The 14,155-nt window shown below is 41.1% G+C and overlaps 1 protein-coding gene across 2 annotated transcripts in view; it reads left to right on the top strand.

Moving 5' to 3' along the window:
• Positions 1–14,155, top strand: part of SF3B3 (splicing factor 3b subunit 3) — a 49,999-nt gene that overhangs the window by 29,908 nt on the left and 5,936 nt on the right. For both annotated transcript variants that reach the window (XM_019455318.2, XM_053906659.1), the window contains exons 12-19: positions 4,668–4,819; positions 5,350–5,505; positions 6,471–6,626; positions 7,144–7,287; positions 10,727–10,849; positions 11,584–11,738; positions 12,956–13,130; positions 13,892–14,097. In XM_019455318.2, the coding sequence (XP_019310863.1) occupies positions 4,668–4,819; positions 5,350–5,505; positions 6,471–6,626; positions 7,144–7,287; positions 10,727–10,849; positions 11,584–11,738; positions 12,956–13,130; positions 13,892–14,097 (1,267 nt within the window). The remainder of the gene's footprint in view (positions 1–4,667; positions 4,820–5,349; positions 5,506–6,470; positions 6,627–7,143; positions 7,288–10,726; positions 10,850–11,583; positions 11,739–12,955; positions 13,131–13,891; positions 14,098–14,155) is intronic.

The following is a 14,155-nucleotide window of genomic DNA, read 5'->3' as shown; positions in this document are numbered from 1 at the left end:
TGAGATCACCCTGGCCAGCATAGAAAGCTTTTTCAAGAAAACAGCTGGAAATCTTCCTGATATTTTGATGTCCTGATATTTTGATGTTCTGATGTTTGATTTTATGGGAGTTGGGAAATGTGTAGGAGGGAAACCTCATGTTATTCGTAGAATACACATTATGGTGGATTTTGTTTTCATGTGGGTGTTTGAACCAAGTCTGAGTTGAGTAGATAGAAAAACCAAATAGGAAATTAGTCGGTTTATTTTTGCTAGAAGATAATTAGTAGATGACTGATTTTGATTTTCCCATTTTGTATAATTTCTTCGTAAAGAAACTAGTCAAATTGATGTTCACCTTTAGCTTGGCGGCTGGTTGGTATTACAACTCCTGATGAAAACATTGCCTACACTCTGAATTTTTTAAGCCTTTGAGATAAAACTTAGTATTCCTCTTTCTTGTTTTGTTTTCTAGTACTTGAACTTTACTTTAAAGTAGTTTTAGATTTACAGGAAAGTTCCCCCTCATTTTTATGATGAAGGCAGAAAAAGTAGGAGTTGACTCTTTCAAGATAGTGCGTTGAGGTAATAGTCTGACAGCATGGTCTCTGAGCTTCCAGTCCAGTGTTCCTTTGACTAACGCTGAAGTTGGAGTCTGTCGGTCTTGCTGGTCTTTAGGTTAAGTTTTATACTGTCATCGTGCAGTCTTTCTAGTGTCCACCTTGTACTTAGTAATTAAGAAAGGATTGGATCTCTACTCTCAGAGCCCTTGCCATCTAACACAAGAAGACAAGTACACAAAACTACTATGTGTTCTGATGTAATGAAAGGCACACAAGCATGTTGCCAGGACAGGTTAGAGGAGAGGGAATTGGCATATGTTGGAGAATCAGAAAAGACTTTTTTGGACAATGCTTGATGAGTTAGTGATAAGCAGTATGTTGCATGATAGAACTTGTAGCTGAATATTTTTCTTGTCAAGTTTTAGGAATTGACTACATCCTGATAAATTTCACTCTTAGAAACGATAATTTGGGTGATCACCCACAAAAACAGGTCAGGTTCTCTCTGTTCATTCTCTTTCCAGATACTCCAAGTTACTGTTGTGTGACTATCCCACATGTCCACACATGCTGTAGTGTTCAGGCAACTACTAACCTTGGCTGGTACTTGGTGATGCACACTACCAATACCAAGCCTTTTTTTCTCTTCCACAGGTGGCTGGTGAAGGTGCTGATCACCACAGGTGTGTACATACTGCTAGGGTCTACCATGGGGTCTTCTAGTTTACCCAGGGAGAGGGATTTGTACAAAATATTAAGACCGCCCTGATGGCATCTCAGAGGGTAACTTTGAAATTGGCTGTTCATGTGCATTGTAGTGATGGCACACCCATCTGCCTGTATATTAAATGGTTGGAGGCAGGGATCGGCTTCCCTTACTTTTTCCCTAAGTAGAAAGTACGACTGATATGTCTTTCACTAAAGCTGAAAGAACCTGTAGCTAGAAAACCTTAACTCCGTACTCTCCTTTGGTGATTCATATGTTCCAGGTGTACTGACTCAAGCCCTGGAGAAAGCCACCTATTTTTGTTTTGTTTTGTTGTGTTTTTTTTAGTATAATCAGGACTGCTGAGGCAAGACAGGCACCAAATAGAGTGTAAAGTGAGAATGAGACACTGGAAGCTTAAACCATCTTTGGTCACTCAGCATCTGTGGTCCCTCAGTTTTGGAGTGAGCTGTGTTTTGAGCTTCAGATGCCAACACAGAGGAAAGAAGAATGCTTTCCTTCCCCATGGGCTGCTTCAGCAGTGCTCAGATAAAAGTCCTCTTTAAGTGAGACAAAGATGCATTCTCATACCCTAATATGATGACATTGATGTTCTTTTATGTGAAACTTGTAACTTCTGGAAAAAGGCAACATGGATGTATCTGGTCATTTCCCTTGATTTTGTTTTGAACTCCAAATTTTTTTTAAATGTTTGTTTTTGAGAGGGAGAGAGTGTGCGCGCCTGTGCATGTGAGCTAGGGAGGAGCAGAGAGAAAGGGAGAGAGAGAATCCCAAGCAGTCTCCACGCCATCAGCGCAGAGCTCAGTGCAGGACTCGATCTCACAAACCGTGAGGTCATGACCTGAACCAAACTCAAGAATTGATTACTTAACCAACTAAGCCACCCAGGTGCCCCCTGAACTCCCAACTTTTAACCTGTAACTTCCTTAGGACATGAGCAATTAGCTGGCTATAGGTCCTCCTGGATATAGAATGGAAAGTGTAGAAGTTACAGTGTGCCTAGTATTCCTAGGGTAATGGATATTTTGAGGAAATCTGTGATGTAAAGCTCTACTGCTTGTTGCATTGCTCAGCAAATGTATGTAAATCCCCTGAGCATCTCTCTATTTTTGTGTCTGAACAGTATGGGGCCTTGGGTCAAAGGGAAGATAAAGTCCCAGGCAGCTTTCCTTCCTCTCTCCCTTCATTCTCTTGCATGTAAGTCAAAATTTGCATGGTCTCTTTGCTGAAGTTCCTCCCTTTCCCCTTGATTGAAGGAAGAGACCAGAAATCCTGGCCAGTTAACAGCCCTTTGATGTTTGGGTTTAATTTGTTCTGGCATAGTTTTTAAGATACAAGGTTTCAGTAATCAGAGTGTGGGAAAAGACATAGTATTCATGTAATATTAAAATTAAGTAATTACTGTTATTTTTACACAATAGAAACTTCCAGTTCAAGAACAGCTGGAGTAAAGCTTCCATGTTTGGCGTTGTGTGGAGATCGATTTTGGTTTTGTTGTAAACTGTTAAGACATCCATTTCAGGGGCAACCATGTCCTTATTTACATGGTCCTGGTCTTACAAAGTCATTTTATAAGGTGTCCTCAAAGCATTTGATAACATCTTGACAGTTGTAACAAAAATAATCTAAAACCAGCATATCTACTTGTCCGTTGTTACTCCTTATGATTTAGAACTTGAACCTTATTCTGGATTCCTGGTGTAGCCGTTAGATTATACCCGTTGGGAATGATCTTTGATCCTTGCCTTTCAGCCACTCAGTACACACATGTATTATTAAGGAAAAGTTTGGAAAACCTTACTCACCCTTACTGTGTGAGTAATTTCATGTGTGAAGCAATTTCGTAAAATATATTTATTTCTATGTATTTCTATTTAAAAATGCTGATTACAGCCCACCAAATTGACTACGTCCTGCTCATAGGGCAGAATACTGCTGTAGGCTACACCAATGATACATCTTTAGTTGGTCTCTTTTTCTGTAAAGAACACTGATTCTGCCGAACTAAGTGAATAATCTTGGTTCACCTGAACTACCTTTGGAGCAATCAGAATCCATACTGTGTCCTTGTCGTGTGTGGGATGGATCAGCCCTAGGGTGTTGAGCTCTGACAAGGGCTCAGGCACGCAGGGTCCTATAGCTACTTCTATGAGTAAGGTAGCCACTCTAATTTAGTACCTTGTCTACTTGTCATTCAGTCCCCTGTTGACCTGATTTCCGTATGAGGGGGAGACAGGGGAATTGATACATAAAATTCGGAAGTAAAATAGAAAAATCTTAACCCTTCCTTAAAAAATAACATACCTTTCTCTATTCATCATTTGAAAAGTTTTATGCCAAACATTGTACTGGGTGTGGGAGATGCACAGAGGTGTTTTATGTGTAGGATGGAATATATATATGGGAAACAGGTGGCCTTTAACTGCCTCTGACTTGGAGAAACTCATTTGTGTTTATTCATAACTGTGTTTCGTTAAATGAAAAGCAAATCCTAATAGGGTTGTTCCTGACCACTGAATAGTTGCATTTTTAAAATTTTTTTTTTTTTTTTAACATTTATTTATTTTTGAGACGGAGAGAGACAGAGCATGAACGGGGGAGGGTCAGAGAGAGGGAGACACAGAATCTGAAACAGGCTCCAGGCTCTGAGCTGTCAGCACAGAGCCCGACGCGGGGCTCAAACTCACGGACCACGATCATGACCTGAGGTGAAGTCGGCCGCTTAACTGACTGAGCCACCCAGGCTCCCCAATAGTTGCATTTTTAAATAATGAGAGTAGAAAGGTCAAGGGCTGACAGTATAAACAATAAAATGCTTCTTGGTTAATGCTCTTATCTCATTTTAATTGGGATATCCTAGAATTTGCTGTTTTAAACCTGAGGGTGACAGTCTCATTGAAGCTTAAGTAATCTGTTTTATTCATCAGGTATTATGTTCCCACAGAATCGGTTTTTGGAAGAGGCTGGGGTCCTTTCCTAGTTATAACGATTATCTTTAAGAATGGATTGTGATGGGCATCTAGCACAAATAAATAAGCTCTAAGTTCAGTATATGTAAATATTGTAGTTTTCAGAATTTCCTCCTGCCTGTTCCCCTGCTTTGTCCTCTTGGATTTTTCCAGCAAATGTCTCAAGAAAAATTGATTTTCAGAGGTGTTAGGGGTAGCCATATGTACTCAATGTATTCAGGCCTTTGAGGAAGCAAAGTGTATCTCTAGGGTGTTACTATTTTCAATTATCCTTTGGATCATCTTGTGCTGTTTGCCACATGAGTCTGTGTGATGACTACACAGAGAAGAAGTTCCTTGGAAGGTTTCTGAAGAGAAAACTTAGTATATCTCATTTGGCTTTGTAACTAATGAGTTCTTAGCTAACCAACTCCTCTTTCCTTTTTGCAGATGAGTTTGATGCCTATATCATTGTGTCTTTCGTGAACGCCACACTTGTACTATCCATCGGAGAGACTGTGGAAGAAGTGACTGACTCTGGGTTCCTGGGCACAACCCCAACCTTATCCTGCTCCTTGTTAGGAGATGATGCCTTGGTACAGGTCAGGATTCCCAGAGAGTTATTCACCTTACTTTATCCTTTCATTGTGGTGTAGACTGCTGTGCTTACATTAATGAGCTTTTAACTCTTTTTTTTTTTTAATTTTTTTTTTTAACGTTTATTTATTTTTGAGACAGAGAGACAGAGCATGAATGGGGGAGGGTCAGAGAGAGAGGGAGACACAGAATCCGAAACAGGCTCTAGGCTCTGAGCGGTCAGCACAGAGCCCGACGCAGGGTTCGAACTCACAGATCGTGAGCTCATGACCTGAGCTGAAGTCGGAGGCTTAACCGACTGAGCCACCCAGGCGCCCCACTTTGAACTCTTTTGAAGTGAACATTGCAAACATGAACTTAGGTTAATTTGACTTGTCTGGGACCTAGTGATTCTTTTTGTCATTGACCCGATTGGTGCCTCATTGCAGTGGTGCCAGTTCGGACAGGAGTGACCCATCTGGTAAGGGTGAGGGTCATGCTGAGTACAGAGTCACATTGCTAAAGTCGGTTTCCTTCTTCTTGTTGCTGACTGTAGGTGTATCCTGATGGCATTCGGCATATAAGAGCAGACAAGCGAGTCAATGAGTGGAAGACCCCTGGGAAGAAAACGATTGTGAAATGTGCTGTGAACCAGCGACAAGTGGTGATTGCCCTGACAGGAGGAGAGCTGGTCTATTTTGAGATGGATCCTGTATGTTATTTTATCATTCATTGTGGAACTTAGTGTTAGGATCCAGAGGTAAAGATGAGAGTTGTAGTTCAGTATTCACAAAGAGAATTGAGGAGGGAAAGTGTTCACAAGCAAATCCAGCCCAGTGGGGATGGGATAGGGAGGCTAAGTTCATGTTTTAATTCTTTTTTTTTTTTTTTTTTTAATGTTTATTTTTGAGAAAGAGGGCATGAACAGGGTTGGGGCAGAGAGAGAGGGAGACGCAGAATCTGAAGCAGGCTTCAGTCTCTGAGCTATCAGCACAGAACCTGATGTGGGGCTCAAACCCATGAACCGTGAGATCATGACCTGAGCCAATGTTGGATGCTTAACCAACTGAGCCATGCAGGTGCCCCTCATGTTTTAAATCTAACTAGAGTTAGGAAGTTCCATCTTAGCAATGAAATATTTTATTCTCTTGCCCTTCACATTCTACTTTTCCAACAAATATTGGCTAAAGGTTTTAATTTTTACAATCTGAAGCCATTTCAGAAATTTTCTTTTGCTTTTCTGTATGGAAGGATATTGGGTATACTTATCATGCTCTCAGCAAAGTTTCTGGACGTGGTCAACCTGTATAGTCTAACTGTACCTCTGGTTGAGATTTCTTTAAGTATTTGAATTTGAATTCATATTTGAATTATCTTTTATCCAAAGTGTTCTCATGAACAGATGAATAGTTTTCTATATTTCTATTTCCTGAGAGCTAGGTTGGTTTAGAAAATTTGTAACATATTGTATTTATTAAAGACAAAAACATTGTGTTGTCTCTTGATTGTCTCATCAGTAGTTTTGCTTGCTCCTGGCCTTATGTAGAGAAATTCTTGGTCATTGATTATAGTAAGAAGGGTGAGAGGAAGCAAAAAGGAACTTAACAGTCCTTTCCCAGGCTCAGGATTTAGGGGCAAGTGGGAGTCGTTTGTGACCTCTCTTTCTTACTTCTGTAGTCAGGACAGCTGAATGAGTACACAGAGCGGAAGGAGATGTCAGCCGATGTGGTGTGCATGAGTCTGGCCAACGTGCCTCCTGGAGAGCAGCGGTCTCGCTTCCTTGCTGTGGGGCTGGTGGACAATACTGTCAGAATCATCTCCCTGGACCCCTCAGTGAGTGTCACCCTTGACTTCAAGGATCTTCCCATTGGAAACTGAGCTGCTGGCCCACTCCTGATGGGCATCTCTGAAGTTGTCTGGGCTAGACCCTGAAATCAGCATCTGCCACTTCTGAGTACCATAGCAGCACACGTGGGGAGTCTTTTTGAAGATCCTGATGGCAGACTGCTAAGTGTTGTTTTGCCTTAAGCCTTGTCTCCGTTTGTGGTGAAAAAGAAACAAAAAAACCCAAGACTGCTGAAAAGGACTTGGACTTGGCTCCAGGGCCTTAGATGACTTTTAAGAGCTGCCTTTGCTTATTTACCTTTACCATTATCTACTTTTACAGAAAGGAAAGCATGGTTCTCTCCAGAGCTTATTCTAAGATTTGGTTTAACTAGTGTTAACCCATTTAAAGCTCACTATAGGATTCCCCTCCACAAGAAAGTTGTTTCTTCATTCTGAGAATTAGATTTTTTTTCCCCAAAATTGGTCATTTCCCCTCTTTTATTCTTTTCTCTTTCCTCCTTAGGACTGTTTGCAGCCTCTGAGCATGCAAGCTCTCCCAGCCCAGCCTGAGTCCTTGTGTATTGTGGAAATGGGTGGGACTGAGAAGCAAGATGAGCTGGGTGAGAGGGGCTCTATTGGCTTCCTATACTTGAATATTGGGTTACAGGTAAGAGATCTGAGGCTCACATTGGGGTCAGGCCTTCTTTAGCTTTTATGCACTCCTTGTTCTATATGGGCATTTGCTGTGCCTGTGGTTTCATTTTACCACCTCATGAAAAGTGAATGGTGCTGGTCTGTGTTCCACTTCTCTCCTCTCTAATTAGAACAAGTCAGGCCTAAAAAAATAAGTTATATTATATTATACTTATATTATATTATATTATATTATATTATATTATATTATATTATATTATATTAACACTACAAGTTATTTGCAATCATAAGTTTCACTATTTGAGACTGTAGCTCTAACAGATGTGTGGGTTGTTTTCTTTTTAGGCCTCAATTTTATTATCATGCTGAATACAACTTAACAGTTCTTTAATATCTGATACCTTATTCGTGTTCTGGTGTTTCTTGGTTTGTGTTGGTTTTGTTTTTCCCAAAAATGCTTTTACCTTTGGTTCTACTTAGGATCTGCATAAAGCTATCCACAGTTTGCATTTGCATGACCTATCCCTTTGTTTCTTTTATTTTTATTGTTATTTATTTATTTATTTATTTATTTAATGTCTTGTTTATTTTTTTTTTTTTTTTTTTTTTTTTTTTAAATTTTTTTTTTCAACGTTTATTTATTTTTGGGACAGAGAGAGACAGAGCATGAACGGGGGAGGGGCAGAGAGAGAGGGAGACACAGAATCTGAAACAGGCTCCAGGCTCTGAGCCATCAGCCCAGAGCCTGATGCGGGGCTCGAACTCACGGACCGTGAGATCGTGACCTGGCTGAAGTCGGACGCTTAACCGACTGCGCCACCCAGGCGCCCCAATGTCTTGTTTATTTTTAAGAGAGAGAGCGTGAATGGGAGAGGGGTGGCTCAGGCGCTGCCTCCCCCTTTGTTTCTTTTAATAACTGTCCTACCCTAGGGGTGTCTGTGTGGCTCAGTTGGTTAAGTATGTGCCTTTTGATTTCAGCTCAGGTCATGTTCTCGTGGTTGATGAGTTCAACCCTTGCATCAGGCTCTGCACTGACAGCAGTGCTTGGGATTCCCAAGCAGGCTTGGGATTCTCTCTCTCCCTCTCTCTCTGCCCCTCCCCTGCTCTCTCTCTCTCTCTCTCTTTCAAAATAAATAAATAATAACTTAAAGAAAAATTGTCCTACACCTTTTTTTTTTTTTTTTTTTTTTTTTTAAAGAAACCAGATCATTTGTTTTGAAGAATTTCTGCCTTTTGGATTTGGCAGAATCCTTTCTTGTGTGTTTAATGTTACTGTTCTATTCTCTGTAATTCCTATAGACTAGAGGGTGGATCTAGAGCATGCTGTCCATTAAAAATATAACATAAGCCCCATGTAACTTAAATATTCCTGTAGCCACGAAAAAGGAACAGATGAAGTTAACTGTAATGTTTTATTTAAACATTTTTGTTTAAAATGTCATTTCAATTTGTTATCTGTATAAAAATTAAGATAACTTTGTTCTCTCTTTTTTAACAAAGTCTTTGAAATCTGGTATTTTTATTTTTTGAATTTTTTAAAGGTTTAATTTTTTTTTAACGTTTATGTGTGAGAGAGAGAATGAACACAAGCAGTGGAGGGGCAGAGAGGAGGGAGATGGAGGATCTGAAGTGGGCTGTATGCCGAAAGCAGAGACCCCGATGTAGGGTTTGAGTTCACGAGCTGTGAGATCATGGCCTGAGCTGAAGTTAGACACTCAACCGAGTCACCACAGATGCCCCTATGTTTGTTTGTTTAATTTTTTAATGTTTATTTTTTGAGAGAGAGAGAAAGAGAATGAGTGGGGGAGGGTCAGAAAGAGAGGGAGGCACAGAATCTGAAGCACGCTCCAGGCTCTGCACTGTCAGCACAGAGCCCGATGTGGGGCTCGAACTCATAAACTGTGAGATCATAACCTGAGCTGAAGTGGGACGCTTAACCGACTGAGTAACCCAGGTGCCCCGATGTATATTTATTTTTGAGAGAGAGAGAGTGCAAACAGAAAGGGAGACACAGAATCCAAAGTAGGCTCCAGGCTCTGAGCTGTCAGCCCAGAGCCCGATGCAGGGCTCAAACTCTCGAACCCGAGAGATCGTGTCCTGAACTGAAATCAAGAGTCAGACTCTTAACTGACTGAGCCACCCAGGCGCCCCCTGATATTTTGTATCTTATACTTAAGGACACATTATCTTCTCATCAACCTTTTACCTAATAACAGTCATTGATGGCACATTGCCTAGATTCATTATGTCATTAGGGACTGGGAAATGACAATTTTCTATTTCATTCTTCATTTTATTAGCTGGAACTTTTCTCTAAAGAGGAAATTTGCCTATCCCAAAATACAGTTTGTAGAGGGAACGGATAAGTACTTTGTTTTTTCCCCTTTGTTTATCTGTTTTCACAGTAAGGAATTGGTGCCAGAGTAGTCTCCAGTGGGGACTAATGAAGTAATTTTTTATTTTTAGTTTTTTTGGATAACCTGAACTTGCAGATTTTTATATATTTGTGCTTTAAACTATTGTATTTTTCATTTGTGGATACTAAATTGCCTCTTTTTAGATGAGTAGAAGTTCCCTTTTGAAGTTAGGTTTTTTGTCGTTTGAATATGACTCCATTCTCTTTGGGGCCTTCCTTCTGGCATAACAGAGTGCCCTATATACACTTGGAATATTTTTGCCCCAGCCCTGAATTAGCCAATTCTCTTAAGAGTCTTTTTTTTTTTTTTTTTTTTTTTTTTTTAAATTTTTTTTTTCAACGTTTTTAATTTATTTTTGGGACAGAGAGAGACAGAGCATGAACGGGGGGAGGGGCAGAGAGAGAGGGAGACACAGAATCGGAAACAGGCTCCAGGCTCCGAGCCATCAGCCCAGAGCCTGACGCGGGGCTCGAACTCACGGACCGCGAGATCGTGACCTGGCTGAAGTCGGACGCTTAACCGACTGCGCCACCCAGGCGCCCCAAGAGTCTTTTTTTTTTAATGTCTGTTTTTAGGGAGCGAACATGCGTGAGTAGGGGAGGGGGAGAGAGAGATGGAGAGAGAATCCCAAGCAGGCTTCATGCTATCACAGGCAGAACCCAGCTCAGGGACGAGCCCAGGCAAACACAGTTTGTGAGTTCACAGAGCCTGCTTGAGATTCTCCCTCTTTCTCTACCCCTTCCCCCATTACACTCTCTCTGTCTCTCTCAAAACAAATAAATAAACTTTAAAAAAGAATAGTTTAACATACATGGTAAAAGAATTTTAAAGGATATACAGTGAAAAATAAGTGCTTTTCATTTAGTAAATGTTCAGTAACTACTTGAATGAGCAAGTGGCTGGCTGATCATTAGGATATTTTTTAAACCAGCAAGTCATTTCCTTCCATCTATTCTGAACTTACATATTTTGTGAAGTCGCCAAGGGAGGGATCTTCCATTATGGATAAGTTTCACCCACTCTCTTTTTTATTAGAATGGTGTGCTGCTGAGAACTGTCCTGGACCCCGTCACTGGGGATCTGTCTGACACCCGCACTAGGTACCTGGGGTCTCGTCCTGTGAAACTCTTTCGTGTCCGGATGCAAGGCCAAGAGGCAGTAAGTAATGAAAGTGGGCAGGCAGCATGTTTAGACGTTAGTGGCATCAGCTGAGAAAAGTTCCCTTGGTGTAAGTTTTGCTATTATTAATTCACCCATATATAGTTAATTTGACATTAGCTCCCTCTTGTAAGTTTCTTTCATGTAGGAACTTGTGGATCCCTTCATCCAGAGCTTTCTATGCTGTTTTGGTTGTGGGTAGGTTAGGATATGGATCTGTTCAGCCCTCAGGCTGGGCAAATGGAGGTGATTGAGAGGTAGTTAGAAACCTCCCATCTGGGGTACCTTTTTCCACAAGCAACCTTATACCAATACCAGGGTTTACCAAGTAATGTGAAAGAGATTGGGAAACATTGTGTCCTTTGTATCTAAGAATGTTACTGTTGCTGGGTGCTATGCTAGTTCTTGACTTGAAGTCAGCATTAGGTGCAATAGCATGTCATTCTTGCAACTGTCCAGCCTTATGATAGTATTCGCATTTTACACATGTGGAAATGTAAAGAGATTGAGTGATTAGGTCTTAACAGATAGTAGCTCATGCTTTGAGCAGATAGTAAGCCATACATACTGCCTCTTCTCCAGGACTTTTTTAATCTTAAGGTAGCCTTTTAGGTTTCCAAAATTCATTGGGATATTTTGCAGACTGAAAGTTACAGGTACGGAGTTCGGAGTTCGGTTAGCATTCCAAGTTTGTGTTTATCCCAAGCTTATTGGAGGTGTTTTTCTTTCCTCAGGTGTTGGCCATGTCTAGCCGCTCGTGGTTGAGCTATTCTTACCAGTCTCGTTTCCATCTCACCCCCTTGTCTTATGAGACCCTGGAATTTGCGTCTGGCTTCGCCTCTGAACAGTGTCCCGAGGGCATTGTTGCCATCTCCACCAATACCCTGAGGTGAGAGTTCCACATTGCAAGCCCACTGGGAAGTTCTGCCAATGGCTGGGATTCTGGTTCTGCTAGAGTGTTGGCAAAAGTGATGAAGCGATGACTTGGTGGCAGTGAGCCGACTCTTCACCGTGGGACTAGGGTGTTGGAACCGAAACCTTCATTTGGCTCAGGATTTTAATGAAGTATTGGTAGCCAAGTTTCAGTGTCTGAAGTTTTAGCTTCTGTTTAGATTTTCACGGCCAAGTTTTAATATACTGATCAGTACAGTTCACTTTTCTTAAGATTTAAGAATCTTGTTTTCCAGGGCAGCGCCATTAGATTAGTTTTAGAGCAGGCAGGAATTGAATCTCTGATATCTTTTTCTCATTCTGTCTTATTTGCAGTGTTACATGTTCAGTTTTAAAACTCAGTATAAATTCTTTAGGCCTTTTGTAAGTTGACAGACTCCTATTTACGCTGAGTATGTTAGAGTGTGCACTATCTATATTGTTTTGACTGTCTCAAGTTTTGGGTTTGTTTTTTTCTTTTTTGGTCTTTTGCTGCCACCCATGTTCATGTCCTGGTTGTAAGTATTGGCTCATCATAAGAGCAACTCTATCAAGAGGCTATAACTTAACAAGTGGATAACTTACCAGGTGAACTCCCAGATCTATGCAGTAGCTTTCAGGATCCTTTTCAGTCATTGTTCACTCTCTCTCTAACCCCCACACACATATATACGTTCTATTTCAGCAGAATTGCCTTACCTGCATGGTGTTTTATCTCTCTTTTTTAATGTTTATTTATTTTTGAGAGAGACAGTGAGCTAGGGAAGGGCAGAGGGAGAGAGGGAGACAAATCAAAGTATGCTTCAGGCTCTGAGCTGTCAGTACAGAGCCCGATGTGGGGCTCGAACCCACAACCCTGAGATCTTGGCCTGAGCTGAAGTCAGAGGCTTAACTGACTGAGCCACCCAGGTGCCCCTCCTTTGAAGGTTCTAATGTGGGTTTCAACGGTGAAAACCAGAGTCACCATGAATAGTTGCTGGCTGTTCCTGGAGTGGAAGTCCCTTCTAGGATATGTCTATTGTGCAGAATCTTCTATATTAGAAGGCATGCTTCTTACTGCCAGCATTAGAGCTTGAGGGGTTGATGCATTTGCTGTGACTGCTCATGGACTATTTTGACATCATTTTCTAGTTCCTGAATGAATAATCTATTAATTCCCTGCCTTTCTCCCCATAGGATTTTAGCATTGGAGAAGCTAGGTGCTGTCTTCAATCAGGTAGCCTTTCCATTGCAGTATACACCCAGGAAATTTGTCATTCACCCAGAGAGTAACAACCTTATCATCATTGAGACAGACCACAATGCCTACACAGAAGCTACAAAAGCTCAGAGAAAGCAACAGATGGCAGAGGTAATGAGACTTGACTTTTAGGGTTCAATTAAAAGGCACTGAAATTTAGTTGAAAAGTTTAAACTTATGTAATTTTTTATTATATTCTAAAGATCCAGGCTCTTGTCAGGTCCTTTAAGTAGAGCCCTTTGCCAGAATCCTTAGTTTTAGAGGTTTTCTTGTGACTTGGAACTAATATACTGACCTGGGTTTATTTAGTACTCAGCTTTATTTCTTAGAACATAGTTGTTCAGTCTTTGAGCTTCCTAAACAGTCTCTGTATGTGTTTCCTGGATTTGAGCCCAAAGGAGACAGCTTTCATATTTTCCACAACACTTCTTCTTTCCAGAAATCATTTCCCAGCAAAAAACAAATAGATCCAACCATGTAGAATTGTATCTGGCCTGGAAGAGAGGAGACAAATAGTAGTCTTATTAGCATGGGAAGTTAGATGGGGTAGGTGGAAGAATTGTGTTTTCATTTTATGTATCTCAGACCATTTGTTGGTTATTTGTCAGTTGATGTTCAGTTTTTTGGTATTAAAAAAAAGAAGTACCTGATTTCCCCTTTAGTGGTTTTCCCTCCTCCCCTTGTGTATACACCTTTCCCTTTAATCTTTGTTTTGGGAAATCTGGTTTTGGCCTACAGACTTTGCTACTGTATATAATATGAACTCTCCTTGGAGGTGTTTTTGCTACTTGACCACTTCTCACCCAGCACCCACTTCTGAACACACCAACTCTTCCTTGTTTTTATTTTCGTTTGTTTTGTTTTTGATTTAGGAAATGGTAGAAGCAGCAGGGGAGGACGAGCGGGAGCTTGCTGCAGAGATGGCAGCAGCGTTCCTGAATGAAAACCTCCCTGAATCCATTTTTGGAGCTCCTAAGGCTGGCAATGGGCAGTGGGCCTCTGTGATCCGAGTCATGAATCCTATTCAAGGGAACACACTAGACCTTGTCCAGCTAGAACAGAATGAGGCTGCTTTTAGGTAAGGAGCTTAGGACATCAGCTCCAGGGTTTTGGAGGCTCTTATGGGAATTTTCTGG

This window comes from Panthera pardus, unplaced genomic scaffold, assembly GCF_024362965.1.
Source record: "Panthera pardus isolate Hobbes unplaced genomic scaffold, ASM2436296v1 HiC_scaffold_19, whole genome shotgun sequence".
NCBI classification, from domain to species: Eukaryota; Metazoa; Chordata; class Mammalia; order Carnivora; family Felidae; genus Panthera; species Panthera pardus.
Note: the sequence above shows the minus strand (reverse complement) of the source record. Positions and strands in the feature narration are given on the sequence as shown.